The sequence below is a fragment of the Gobio gobio genome, assembly GCF_949357685.1.
Source record: "Gobio gobio genome assembly, chromosome: 1".
NCBI classification, from domain to species: Eukaryota; Metazoa; Chordata; class Actinopteri; order Cypriniformes; family Gobionidae; genus Gobio; species Gobio gobio.
In genome coordinates, this window is record NC_137097.1 from 67,277,749 (window position 1) to 67,292,145 (window position 14,397).

Here is a 14,397-nt window from a genome sequence, read left to right on the forward strand (position 1 = left end):
CAAGACTAAAATGCAAGTTTGAGCTGTTTTAACTGAAAGCATCTTGCACTGATATATCTTCAAATATGTCAGTGTTGTTGTTTTGTCTCAAGATGCACACCATGTTTTTTTCTAAGGCATTTTTATAAATGCTACTTAAATGTCCTAACTGAACTAAAGTCTAATCCTGGCTTAGTCTAAGCCCTGTTTGTGAAACCGGGCCTAAATCATTTAACATATTTCCAAATAACTAATTTCTGAAGATGCTAATTCTGATCTCATTAGAAATCATCACAGATGATCAGTGGTTCAGTGGAGATTTTACACCAATCAGGATCTAAACTAACAAATGGATAAAGTTTCTTGTTAAAAGCCAGATGTCTGACCGCTGCTAAATCCCACTCACTTTGCTCCATCACATGAATACACCCTGGGGAACATCCATCCATCGTCTCTCCATGAAGATAATTTTCATCAAATTTGTTATTTTGCCTCTATATTTTCCTTCTTATGGTGCTATGTTGTCATTTATCACGTCTTCCTCATCTTCTGGCCCAATGAGGCATGAATGAGCTGAATCAGCATTCAGAGTTGCATTCACTGTTAAAATAATAATTTTTTTTATAGGATCTTGTCTTATAGCTTTACAGCATTATATCTACTTTAAAGACTGTTGTATTAAGCTAAAATAATGTGATGTAATACTAGACCTAAACTACTGTAATGCAATTTAATTGGACATAAACAAAATGTTTATGCTTAATTATGATACAATTCTTGACACCCCAACAAGGACATCACCAATTTTCAAACCCTGGTTAAAGCCCTGCTTGTGTTCATTTTAATTTGTGCTGCTTTTCTTTACAGTTACAAGTTTAAATGGTTTGTTGTTATGGCATAAACCATCATACATTTGATCATTTGGGATCTGAACCATTTGATTGCGTTTATACAGTGATAGTTTGTATTCTATCTCAAAGTATATAAACAATATTTGGCATGACCATGAATTTGGGACAATACATAACTGAACTCAAAAGAGTATTATTCACTCACCCATGTCTGTTTCTGAATCTGTGGTCACTAAACACAGAAAGAAAATATGAAGTTAGGGTCCATAATAGAATTTATCGATAATTAAACAAATTTTTAATATTGGTCACCACTTAAAGTCCAGCAAAAACCAAGAACAGCTTACATGTCTCGTAAAAATCTTTAATAAATTCATATATGCACTGTGTATTAATTGTTTTTCAGAATAGTAATTAGTTATTCATCGTTTAAAAAGTCATAAAACAAATTCACCTTTTGGTATCTTCTGACTCTGTAGAAGTTCATCAAGTTCTAAAGAAAGTTCAGAATAAAAGCAAGAGAAAAGAAAGTTGAAACAATATATTTTTTTATAAACAACTACTGCAAAATGTATATATATATATATGTATGTATATATGTATATATACATACACATATATACATATATATATATACATACATATACAAATGTATATATATATATATTCTTTTTTTGAATTTAAATGTGTTTATTATAGAATATTATCATCGCACGTGCACATCTGGTAACTAAATAAATGATTTAAATACACATGCATACAATGTAAAAAAAATGTGTGTATCTAAATTGCCATAAAATCAAATCTATCTCATTTGGTTTATAGATAAATAGACAGTGTGTGTTAAGGATAATCTAGGTCTGCAGATGATTTTAACGTATGACGAGGCAAAGAAAGACTCGATGCAAAACCGACCATGTTTTATTTTCCTGTTCTCAGTCTGTAGTTTATCATGCTCTGAAAAAAATCAAAATAAAGACAAGAGAAAACATCACTATGGCATCACATGGCAAATGAAATCTCTAATAAAAAAGCAAATTGTGAAATTGTGAACCTTCTGACAGAATTGCGAGATATAAACTTTATAACAACTCAGATTGTAAGATTAAAAAGTAGTAGTTTTTCTTTCTTTTTTTTAAGGTTTGCGATGTGCAATCCTTTTTATGAAAAGAGGCTTTAAATGAATAAGGAAATAATAACTTTTAGAAACAAGACTTTGCTGGACAGTGTTAGTGGACTGAGAAACGAGTAAAACACGTGACCCAAGCTAAAATACCTCTGTATTTATGAAGGAACACAGCTATCAGTATTCCAGCAAAGCCACTGAGCACAACTATAACTGAAAACAGGATGGCTGCTGTCTTCCAAAGATTAAACATGTTACCTGTAAAACAAAACACTTACACAACACTTACACTGAGCACATTGTGTCCAGTCAAACACACATTTTTGTTGGATTCAAAATTATCAATAATGTAAACAATGGTACATTTGTACAGAAAATACAGTGTGTGGCGGAGGGGGCGTGGTTTCGCGAGGTCTCCAGCGGGAGAGAGAGGGCGGAACCGAGCGGTGAGTAAGTAGGTCAAGTGCAGATCACAAACACCTGTGTCTCATTGCAGTAATTGCAATGAGACACAGGTGCAGACCCCGCCAGACCCTGCCAAAGACGCCACTTGCGGACCTCGTCAGCTCGCTCGCCGGTCTTCACCAAGAGCAACATCAGGATCTGCTGGCCGTGAGGGAGGAGCAACAAAAGCACTTTGAAGCCCTCCTTCAGGCCCAGCATGAAGACCGGGAGCTGTTCCGGAGCTGGTTTAGCCAGGGGATTCCGGCCATCCCCCAACCCACCAGCGACTCGGCAGCCTCGAAAATGGGCCCGGAGGACAATCCAGAGGCGTTCATCAACCTCTTTGAGAGGTCCGCCGAGTCGTGGGGATGGCCCAAGGCGGACTGGCCGATGCGGCTCCTGCCACTACTGTCTGGGGAGGCGCAGGTAGCCGCCCACCAACTGCCAGTCCAGAATCTCCTGGCTTACGACAACCTCAAGCTCGCGATTTTACAGCGGGTCGGCCGGAGCCCCGAACAGCATCGGCAGCAGTTCCGTACCCTGACCCTGGATGAGTCCGGCCGGCCTTTGGCCTTTGCGCACCAGCTCCGGGACTCCTGCCGCAAGTGGCTGATGGCCGACGGAAGCAACGTCGAGGTCATCATCGAACGTGTAGTACTGGAGCAGTTTGTCGTGCGGCTTCCCAGAAAGACAGCGCAGTAGGTCCAGTGCCACCGCCCAACATCGCTGAGCCAGGCCATCCAGTTGGCGGAGGTTCAGATGGTTCAGATCGCCACGGGGTCGGCGAACCCCTTCCTTCTGCCTCTCTCTCTCTACCCTCTTCTCTCCCCACCCCTTCTGTCTCCAGACCTGTCCCCTTTCCCAGGACCCGTGGCGGCTCAGCACCCAGGCCGGCCCCGCGATGGAGGATGGGTGGAGCCAGTGACCAGCCGGCACCTCCCCGGCCGGCGCCGAGGGGAGGCACTACACCGCCGGATCCCTACCCCTCTTCCTCCACCCCCGCGCTCTCTCTACGCCATTCTGCCGACCTACTTCCGGCCACTAGGGCAGCGGGAAGGTCTGGGCCGGCTTGTTGGCGCTGCGGGGATCCAGGCCATTTTATTGATCGCTGTCCGGTCATGGAGGTCAGCACACTGGTCCGGGTTCGCGACGCTCCGCAAGCCGCCCCTGATCAAGCTGGACTGTACCTTATACCTGTGAGTATCAAGGGGGTTACTTATCAGGCCTTGGTGGATTCCGGTTGCAACCAGACCTCTATCCACCAAAGCCTGATTCAGCCTAAGGCGTTGGGTAACAGCCGTGTGGTTACAGTGCGGTGTGTGCACGGGGAAGTGGTGAACTATCCGTTAGTGCCCGTCACTATTCAATTTAGGGGACAAACGCATAGTGTCGAGGTTGCAGTTAACCCGCACCTCCGGCATCCGCTAATTCTGGGAACCAATTGGCCAGCATTTAACAAATTATTGGGGCATTTGTGCTTCTTGGGGAAAACACTCGGAAGGGAAGATGGCGGTTGCTCAGTTGGGGGAGGCAGAACCGGGACCTCTGGCGGTGGTTTCAGGGGAAACGAGCGAGCTGGAGAAACCGGTGCTCACAGAGCACAATGACTTTCCCCTGGAACAGTCCCAGGATGACACGCTGAAAAATGCATTTAATCAGGTACGTTCCATCGTCGGCCACCTCCTCCATCCTGATCAACCACTCTCCTTTCCCTATTTTGCGATTATAAAAGATAGGTTGTATCGGGTGACACAAGACACCCAGTCAAAGCAGGATACAACCCAGTTATTAATTCCTAAAAGCTGCCGGGAAATGCTTTTCCAGGCGGCTTATTCAAACCCGATGGCCGGGCATTTAGGTCTATCACCAGCGTCTATCACCCACAAACAGACGGTCTGGTGGAACGTTTTAATCGCACGTTGAAAACCATGATTCGGAAGTTTGTTCACGAGGACGCCAAAAATTGGGATAAGTGGCTAGAACCTCTCTTGTTTGCTGTTTGCGAGGTCCCGCAAGCCTCCACGGGGTTTTCCCCCTTCGAGCTTCTCTATGGGCGCCAGCCTCGGTGGGTACTGGATATCCTCAGGGAGACTTGGGAGGATGGACCATCCGCGAGTAAAAACGAAATTCTGTATGTCCTGGACCTGAGAACAAAACTCCACACTTTGGGACGGCTATCAATGGAGAATTTGTTACAGGCCCAGGACAGACAAACACAGCTGTACAACAGATGGGCTAGGTTACGTCAATTTGCACAGGGAGATAAAGTTCTTGTGTTACTCCCTACCTCTAGCTCTAAATTGCTCGCAAAGTGGCAAGGGCCCTTCGTGGTCACACGGCGAATTGGGGACCTCAATTATGAGGTTGTGCGTTCAGATAGGGACGGGGCACGTCAAATTTACCACCTCAACCTGTTAAAAAAGTGGTCAGAGGTGGAGTCAGTGATGTTGGCGACGGTGATGAGTGGAGAGGAGGATCTCGGGCCAGAGGCGGTTCAAAAATCCCAATCTCTCGCTCTGGCCCCGGGTGGGGATCACCTCTCGCCGTCCCAGCTCACTGACATAAAAACTTTACAGGCGGAGTTTGCCGACGTGTTTTCGCCCCTACCTGGCCGCACCGACCTCATTCAACACCACGTTGAGACCGAGCCGGGCGTGGTGGTTCACAGTCGGCCCTACCGTTTACCTGAACACAAAAAAAGTAGTTCAGACTGAATTAGAGGCCATGCTAGAGATGGGAGTAATAGAAGAGTCCAGCAGTGACTGGGCCAGCCTGATAGTTTTGGTTCCAAAGCCTGACGGATCGGTCCGGTTCTGTGTGGACTACCGTAAGGTAAACGCGGTGACGAAATTTGATGCGTACCCAATGCCAAGGGTTGACGAACTGCTTGATCGGCTAGGGACCGCTCGATTTTATTCAACACTGGACTTAACTAAGGGTTATTGGCAGATCCCCTTGTCTCCAATGACCAAAGAAAAAAACGCCTTCACCACACCGTTTGGGTTGCACCAATTTGTCACCCTTCCTTTCGGCTTGTTCGGAGCTCCCGCCACCTTCCAGCGTCTGATGGACAGAATTCTCCGGCCGCATGCTGCGTATGCCGCTGCCTATCTCGATGATATCATCATCTACAGCGCAGACTGGCAGCTGCATATGCAGCACCTGCGTGCTCTCCTGAAGTCGCTGAGAAGGGCGGGGCTAACGGCCAACCCAAAGAAGTGTGCGGTTGGGCGGGTGGAGGTAAGGTATCTGGGCTTCCACTTGGGTCATGGTCAGGTGCGTCCCCAAATTGATAAGACCGCAGCAGTTGCGACTTGTCCAAGACCTAAGACCAAAAAGGAGGTCAGACAGTTCCTGGGGCTAGCGGGATATTACAGAAGGTTTGTGCCTAATTATTCGGACCTCGCTAGCCCGCTGACTGATCTGACTAAAAAGGAGGTACCAGATACGGTTCAGTGGACGGAGCGGTGCCAGCAGGCCTTCACCCAGATAAAGGCTGCTCTGTGTGGTGGGCCGCTCCTTCAGACTCCTAACTTTTCTCTCCCTTTTTCTCTGCAGACTGACGCCTCGGACATAGGGTTGGGCGCAGTCCTGTCCCAGGAGGTGGAGGGTGAAGAGCGGCCGGTGCTGTAAATTAGTTGTAAGCTCTCTAAGAGAGAGTACAGCACCATAGAGAAGGAGTGTTTGGCCATCAGGTGGGCCGCTACTACCTCCTGGGGCGGGAGTTCACCCTCTGTTTGGACCACGCCCCCTTGCAGTGGCTCCACCGCATGAAGGATACCAACGCGCGGATCACCTGTTGGTATCTAGCTTTACAGCCTTTTAAATTCAAGGTGATCCACAGGACGGGTGCACTGATGGCTGTGGCTGACTTCCTCTCCAGGAGGGGGGGGGGGGGGGGGGGGGGGGGGGGCTGTAGGCCGGATGGCTCCCCGTCCTGAGTCGGGCGGTGGGGGTATGTGGCGGAGGGGGCGTGGTTTCGCGAGGTCTGCAGCGGGAGAGAGAGGGCGGAACTGAGCGGTGAGTAAGTAGGTCAAGTGCAGATCACAAACACCTGTTTGCAGTAATTGGTGTGGAGAGACCGCATAAAAGCCGCTGCGGGACGAGAGAGAGGCAGAGAGAGAGACCGGACTGGGACTGTGCACGACGTGCTGGACAAAGAGAAGCTGGAAACGAAGCCTGAGAGGCAGTTAAAGACAAGAGTTCTGAGTGTTTGAGACAGAGACGCCACCGTGCGTGTTTTGTGTTATATGAAGTTTGAGTATTAATAAAAGAAACAGTCCTAGTCACGCTGACCCCGTCTTCTTCCTTCCCACACCCACACGAACCTCTACCACACAGTGCAATACACATTTACATAATGTAAGGCAGAGAAAAAAAAATCATAAATTGCACACCAAAAGTGTCAGTACTTACTTGTGGTGATAATCAAAGCCTCCAGCATATGATGTCTCAGTTTGACTCTGCAGTGAATCTTGTTGTCACTGTGATGTATAATGACGGTGTGTTTCACACTGAATCTGTCTGTGTTTCTATTTATCTCTGTAGTTTCTAAACTCAAACGGACTCCTTCACTGTCCAGCCACTCAAGATCAGGTTCAGGATACCAACCTTCAGATTCACAATGTAAATGAAGCCCTCCTGAACGATCAAATCCATCTACAGTGATCACTGGTGACTTCTTACAACTACAGATAAACATCAACAACATTGATTGAGTGAACATGTTTTTTTATATAAGCCTTTTTTTGTTTGTTGACAAGAACAACAATCACTGTAAAAAGGCTTGTGGGGTTAACCCAAAGGTATGAACCCAGCCGATATGAACTTCATTGTACCCAAGTTTTAAATCGGTCCCTGCACAGGATGCCATTCAAAATGCTGACGCAGAAATACATCTTCAGGTGCATCCGTCCCTGAGATTGTTTTGCAGTGATCGACCTAAAGGATGCGTACTTTCATGTCTCGATTCTCCCTCAACACGTTCCTGCGATTTGCGTTCGAGAGACGGGCATATCAGTACAAAGTCCTACCCTTCGGGCTGTCCCAGTCGCCCCGTGTCTTCACGAAGGTCACGGAGGTAGCCATTGTTTCACGAAGGAACGTGGCATTCGCATCCTCAACTACCTCATGACTGGCTAATACTGGCCCAGTCGAGAGAGCAATTGTGCAAACACAGGGACATGGTGCTCAATTTTCTCAGTCAGTTGGGTCTTCGGGTCAACTGGGAAAAGAGAAACTCTCCCCCATGCAGAGGATCTCTTTTCTCGGTATGGAGTTGGACTCTGTCAATCTAACAGCACACCTCGCAGAGGAACATGTCCAGTCAGTGTTGAACTGCTTGAATTCGTTCAAACGCAGGACAGCGGCCCCACTGAAACATTTTCAGAGGCTCCTGGGGCATATGGCATCCGCAGCTGCAGTAATGCTGCTCGGATTGCTTCATATGAGGCTGCTTTAACACTGGCTTCCCGGCCGAGTCCTGAGATGGGCGTGGCAGAGTAGCATGCTCCGTGTGACAATCACCCCGGGCTGCCGTCAAACCTTCAGGCCATGGTCAGACCCTTCGTTTCTATGGGTGGGTGTTCCCCTAGAACACTGTTACTTCATCTGTACAGTAAAAGACCTGGGTGTAATATTAGACAGCAACTTGTCTTTTGAAAATCATATTTCTAATACTACAAAAACAGCCTTCTTCCACCTCAGAAACATCGCTAAGCTATGGAACATCGCTAAGCTATCTGTCTCTGATGCAGAAAAGTTAGTTCATGCATTTATGACCTCTAGACTAGATTACTGTAATGTACTACTAGCTGGCTGTCCTGCCTCCTCAATAAACAAGCTACAATTAGTCCAAAATGCAACTGCTAGATTTCTTACTAAGAAAATATGATCACATAACACCAATTCTAGCATCTCTACACTGGTTACCTGTTAAGTTTCGTATCAATTATAAAGTATTGCTACTGACCTATAAGGCCCTAAATGGTTTAGCTCCTGTGTATTTAACTGATCTTCTATCGCCTTATAACCCATCACTATCTTTAAGATCTCTAAACTCTGGGCTTCTGGTAATACCGAGGATATCTAAGTCCACTAAAGGAGGTAGAACGTTTTCATATTTGGCACCTAAACTATGGAATAGCCTTCCTAATAATGTTCGGGGCTCAGACTCACTCCTCCAGTTTAAATCTAGATTGAAGACGCATCTCTTTAGCCAGGCATTCACATGATGCATCTCCTAACCTTGTACTCTATAGTTATATCAATGCACATGATGGTCTTTGCTTAATACCTTGAACAGCAGCTACGCTAATTATTTTTCTGTTCTGTTTTATCTCGGGACACCCATCCCGAGGCAACTAGAGTCCTTCAGCTCCAGTCTGGATCCATCTTCTCGTAAAGACTTCGGATGACCAACACCTGTGAAGAGACGACTCAACTCCTGCGAGGACTTCAGATGACGCATCTTTGCATCAACACGCACACATGCTCATCTCTATATACCCTATTCATTAACAACATGTATTCTTATTTCACTTAATTCTGTGCCATAGTTATTATATTAATTAATAATAGATAGTTAGCTAATCTGTGTGCTTTGTATATAAGTGCATTTCTGAAATGCATAACATGTACAAATCAATTTAAATTTGAAGAAATTTGCATTTTCTGTGAAGCTGCTTTCAAACTATATGTTTCGTGAAAAGCGCTATACAAATAAATTTCAATTGAATTGAATTGAATAGAACAAGTGTCCAGGCATGCTGTGGTATCCACGAATGCTTCTACCACCGTCTGGGGGCTGCGTACAATGGGCATGCAGTATCGGGCATTTGGACGAGTCCCCAACTGCAATGGCACATCAACTGCCTTGAGTTGTTAGCAGCACATTTTGAGCTGGGCCGCCTCATAGGGCTGTTACGAGGCAAGCACATACTGGTCCGTACGGACAGCACTGCGGCCGCTGTGTACATCAGCCGTCAAGGTGGTCTATGCTCCCATCACATGTCACAACTCGCCCGCCATCTCCTCCTATGGAGTCCGAAGCATTTGAGGTCGCTTTGTGCCACTCACATACCGGACTTGCTCAATCATGTAGCCGACGAGCTCTCATGACAGCAAGTGCTCCCGGGGGAATGGAGACTGATTTGGAGGACCACACAGGTAGATCTGTTTGCCGACCCGGACACGTCGCACTGCGCAAGTATGCGTTTCCCCCAGTGAGCCTTCTTGCACACTGTGCAAAATCAGGGAGGACACGGTGCAGGTCTTGTTAGTTGCCCCTTATTGGCCCAGCCGGACCTGGTTCCTGGAACTAGTACTCCTCGCGACAGCACCTCCATGGCGCATTCCTCTGAGGAAGGACCTGCTTTCTCAGAGATGGGGCACTTTGGTGGAGGACCCCCGAAGATGCCGGTTCTGATCGGTTCTGTGCTTTCGTTCCTACAGGACAGGCGTGAGCATAGGCTGTCTCCCTCCACCTTCAAAGTGTATGTTTCCGCAATCACCGCACATTACGATGGAGTTGATGTTAAGTCCCTAGGAAAGCATGACCTGATCGTCAGGTTCCTGATGGAAGCGAGGAGATTAAATCTGTCTTGCTCTTACTCTGTACCCTCTTGGGACTTGTCTCTGGTGCTTACAGCACTGCAGAGAGTGCCCTTTGAGGATAGCCCACTGGATAGTGGATGCCATCGCTTTGGCGTATCAAACCTTGCCTGCTCAGGTTAGGACAATGAGTGTTGCCTCTTCCTGGGCACTGGCACATAGCACCTCGCTGACAGATATTTGTGGAGCTGCAGGATGGGTGAAACCAAACACGTTCTCTAGATTCTATAGCCTTCGTGTAGTGCTGGTATCCTCTCGTGTGCTCGCCTCAAGTTCCCAGTAACACCTGAGACCTGCTCTGTGTCTACTTGCTGCACCATTCCCCTCCCATGGACCAGATAAGTGCACTTATTTCTCCATTAGCATTCCCTAACTGGCCAGTCCATATGTGTAACTTCCAGATGATACCTCCCTTCGGGCAGGATGTGGCTTCCGCAGTATTCACTTCCCCTGGAATGGGCACACTTTCCTAGTGTTATCCAATAGTGTCACTGAGTGGGTCATGCGGAACAGCAGTGACTGACTTGCTTTACGCAAGCCCTGTCCCATCTTCCTCCCCAAGGTGCTGGGGGATTAGGAGGCTTATATAGGCCGCTGGAAGGGGCAGCAACCGTGGCATTTTCCAAGGGATCCCCATAATGTTGGTGACATCGACGCAGCGTCGAACGTGACCGACTGAAAGGGAACATCTCGTCGCCACAGTCGCTGTACTGACACTGTATGGCCGGGTCACTGGCTCGGCTCATCAGTGCAAAAGATGGTGGCCCAGTGGGTTAAACCACTGAACTGATATGCAGAAGGTTGCTGGTACGATCCCTGTGGTCACCACCAGTGTGTCCTTGAGCAAGGCACTTTACTCCACGTTGCTCCAGGGGGATTGTAATAAGTGCACTGTAAGTCGCTTTGGATAAAAGCGTCTGCTAAATAAATACATAAATGTAAATGTAAAACAAAGGTGCGTGCATCTGCTTCCGTATTTATACCCGTGCCCTGGGGTGGAGCGCAAGATGCAAATCTTGCACGCCAATGTACATTGGCTCATTTCCTTTACACTCGAAGGTGATTGGGCTCACATGCGATTGCCCGTAACGTTGGTGACGTCGACATAACGTCTCCGTTCCCTCCTTAAGGAAATGAGGGTTATATATGTAACCGAGACGTTTTCCTATCAAATTATTACTTTGAACGGGGAAACGTCTGTAGTCTCACATTACACCTTTTTTGTTAGCATGTACGTCGCAGCAACATCCACAATTACTCACTTTCAACTCTGACATCCACAGTGGCATCATCATTCCAGGATTTGGACTGAATAAGACACTTATAATGTCCTTCATCAGAGACTCGGACTGATGAGAGTTTGAGCGATGCGTTTCCTCTCTGAAGTTCTTGATGGATCAGTTTTGTTCTCCCTCTGTAGGACTGAATCTGCTCTGCATTTCTGTCTTCATGATCCTCATAGAGATGCACTCGTTGTAAGTCTTTCTGATCAAGTCTAAACCACTCAACTCTCATGTCCACAACACTGATGTTGGGTTTGACTGAACAGGGCAGAATCACATCTTCACCAGCTACAGCAAATACAGGATCTGCAGGTCCCACTACTTCAAACCGCTCTGTTACAAGAGGGGAAAAAGGTTTTGTGTTCTACAAATGTACAACAGTTAAATATACACATAAGTATTACAACTATAAAAATATCCATAATAATTCTTATCTTCTTTCTCACTATATTACATGCCTTGTGTCCCGTGTCTCAATCCTGCACTAGAAACAACACAAGATGCACTTTTCCTAAAAAAAGCATGTTACTGTAAGCATCTGTTCTCCTTCCACACTTCAGCTCATGCATTCGTTCTGCTGAGGATTCATTCACTTCATTAAGCTAAAATCTTTGCTCACAACACGGCTGTTTGCACTTATGTATTGGATTATTTGTTACATGGATTTTTGTAATATTAGATTTTTCATGAAGTCTAGATTTCTACATGCATGTGTTTGGTCTGCTTGTTTTTTTTTGTCACAAAATAATAAAACAATTCAGACTCGGATCTATATTTGATGTTTGTTTGTTTGTTATTTTGGTAAGTATCCATGTAATAAGGACGATGAAACAGTTGGACAATGCCCAGCTCACTGTACATTGTCCCGTACATAAGTTACTTATTAAATTTCATTCACTCTCTCTTTTACACATAAACACACCCTTCAGCTCTTCAAATAATTACCTGATCTTGAATCTGTAGCTCCACTAACAATCAGGAGTGTCAAATAAATGAACTTCATCTCTGAAGGACACGGATGCTAAAAGAAAACACGTATTATGTCAGAAAACACACAAAATGCTTTGTTAACATGCATATGTGTATTTTTTTGTTACACATACATAATCTAATTTATGTTAATCTATTTACCTATTTCTCAAATCTTCTTACCTTTACCCCAACACTGTTCTCAGGAGTGTGAATAAATGAGATGATATGAGAGATCATACAGAGTTCCTTCCTGGTTTGGTTTTACATTCTAATATCTCTAAACAACTGTAAGTGATAACACAGTCCCTCCCATCATACCACTTAATAACCCGGGCTTCTGAAATCAATGTCTTCAGGCTTTGATTGTAGGGTTCATAACTTGCATTTGTTGAGGGGTGTGATCAGTCACCGTCCCGCTGGCGGGACACCTGGCACTCTTTTTTTGATCGCCTTTTTTCGTATCATATATTTTAGTAATTATCATAAATTAGGTATCATTCGAAGGCTTATAAACTCAAAATTCATCCTGTGGAAACCGTTTTGAAATTGGATGTTGCGTTACCATGGAAATGGTACATTAAATTCTTCTAGCGGGCTCCTCCCCTAGTGGGCGGTGTCATGTTTCATATTACAACATTTATTATTTAAGTACTTTATAATCAAAATCTTTTCTGATCTTGACAAAACACATATCGTCGGAAAGGTCTGAGTCTCAAGGTTCCATATTTGGTGACCGTTTTGTGATGGAAGTGACATTTGGACCGAAATTGGCTATTTGTGGTACAGTGCATAAACAAAATCTCATGGGAACTTCAATTTTTGTGATATCTACTTCAAATTTGGAACACAACTTGGTTAGACATATGGCTTTGATTTTATAGTAATTTTAGATTAATTTTTTTTTGTAAAATACATATTTTATATAAAATAAAATATATTTAGTATAGTATTTTTTATTTACAGTAAATTTAAACTTCCATAATTTTTTCATACTTCCATAATTTGAATTGCTTTCACTTCAGCAATAATCTGCCGAGTGTCTGCTTTAAAACAACTAAACTTAGGTCTATATTCCAAAGCATTCTTGAATTACAGCCCTTTAAGTTTGGATAGTGCATTTTCATGTGTATTTTCAAAAAAAGGGGGGTGACAGTTAAGGGGTTTGGGGTGTTCTAAACGAAAGTGTACATCAAAATGCGATGGTCACTTCAAATAAATAATTTGATTGTTTATGGTCATGTGACCTTGGGTGGCAAGATTAATTTTAAAGCTAGATATGGTGGGAGCATTCGAGTTAATGTAAACAGAAGAATTCAAGTAGTTTTGTTGTGATATATTCAACATGTTTTCACTAAGTTTAAGTGTAGGTTTTGAATTGACAAATCCAGATAAATCCAACCATTCAACATCATCCAGCATGACCGGTTTAGCGGTGGGTTCAGTAATGGTCTGGGGAGGAATATCCTTGGAGGGTCACATATGCTAGCCAATGGTTCCCTTACTGCTGTTAGGTACCGGGATGAAACCTTCAGTGCCATTGTCAGAACTTATGCTGGTGCACTTGGCATTGGGTTCCTCCTGGTTTTTCGATGACGAAGGCATTGATGCCATTGACTGGCCCATGTTTCCCTGACCTGAATCTTGGACATTTATGTAAATAGACATCACCATCCATCATCTAATCACGAGCATGGCCAGATGTTGTCGTGAGTGCACACAAATTACAGAATGTATATAAATAAAGTGTTTCTTTTTTTGACCAGTGTAGATTTTTTGAAGTAAATAATTTTGTCTGACATACTTTTTAAGCTATGTTTCTAAAGTCATATTGGATATTCTTTACAGTATTTTGTAGGGTTAATGACCAAAAGGATCAAGCTTTTGAAACTCTACCCAACATGATAAAGTTCTCAGACAATGTGATTTCCTTCTCACGTCACTGTAGGCTATTTATCATTAACTATTCACCTAAACAGTTTATGATGTTGCATATGATATCATTGTAATCCTTGACCATCAAAACATAGGGGTAGACATCACCTTTTCTGTGTTATTATCATGATTGATTCAGGAGATATGATACAAAATACATAATTTGGTTATGTATAAATCCATGCGAAAAGAAAATTAC

The 14,397-nt window shown here is 44.6% G+C and overlaps 1 protein-coding gene across 1 annotated transcript; it reads right to left on the reverse strand.

Moving 5' to 3' along the window:
• Window positions 1-6,686: 6,686 nt before the first annotated feature.
• LOC307122861 (butyrophilin subfamily 1 member A1-like) lies at window positions 6,687-13,889 on the reverse strand (the record flags this gene model as incomplete). Its single annotated transcript, XM_079811145.1, has 4 exons — window positions 6,687-6,730; window positions 6,817-7,088; window positions 11,270-11,658; window positions 13,782-13,889. The coding sequence occupies 4 exons, from the start codon at window positions 13,887-13,889 to the stop codon at window positions 6,687-6,689; spliced, it is 813 nt and encodes a 270-aa protein (XP_079667271.1).
• Window positions 13,890-14,397: the final 508 nt, after the last annotated feature.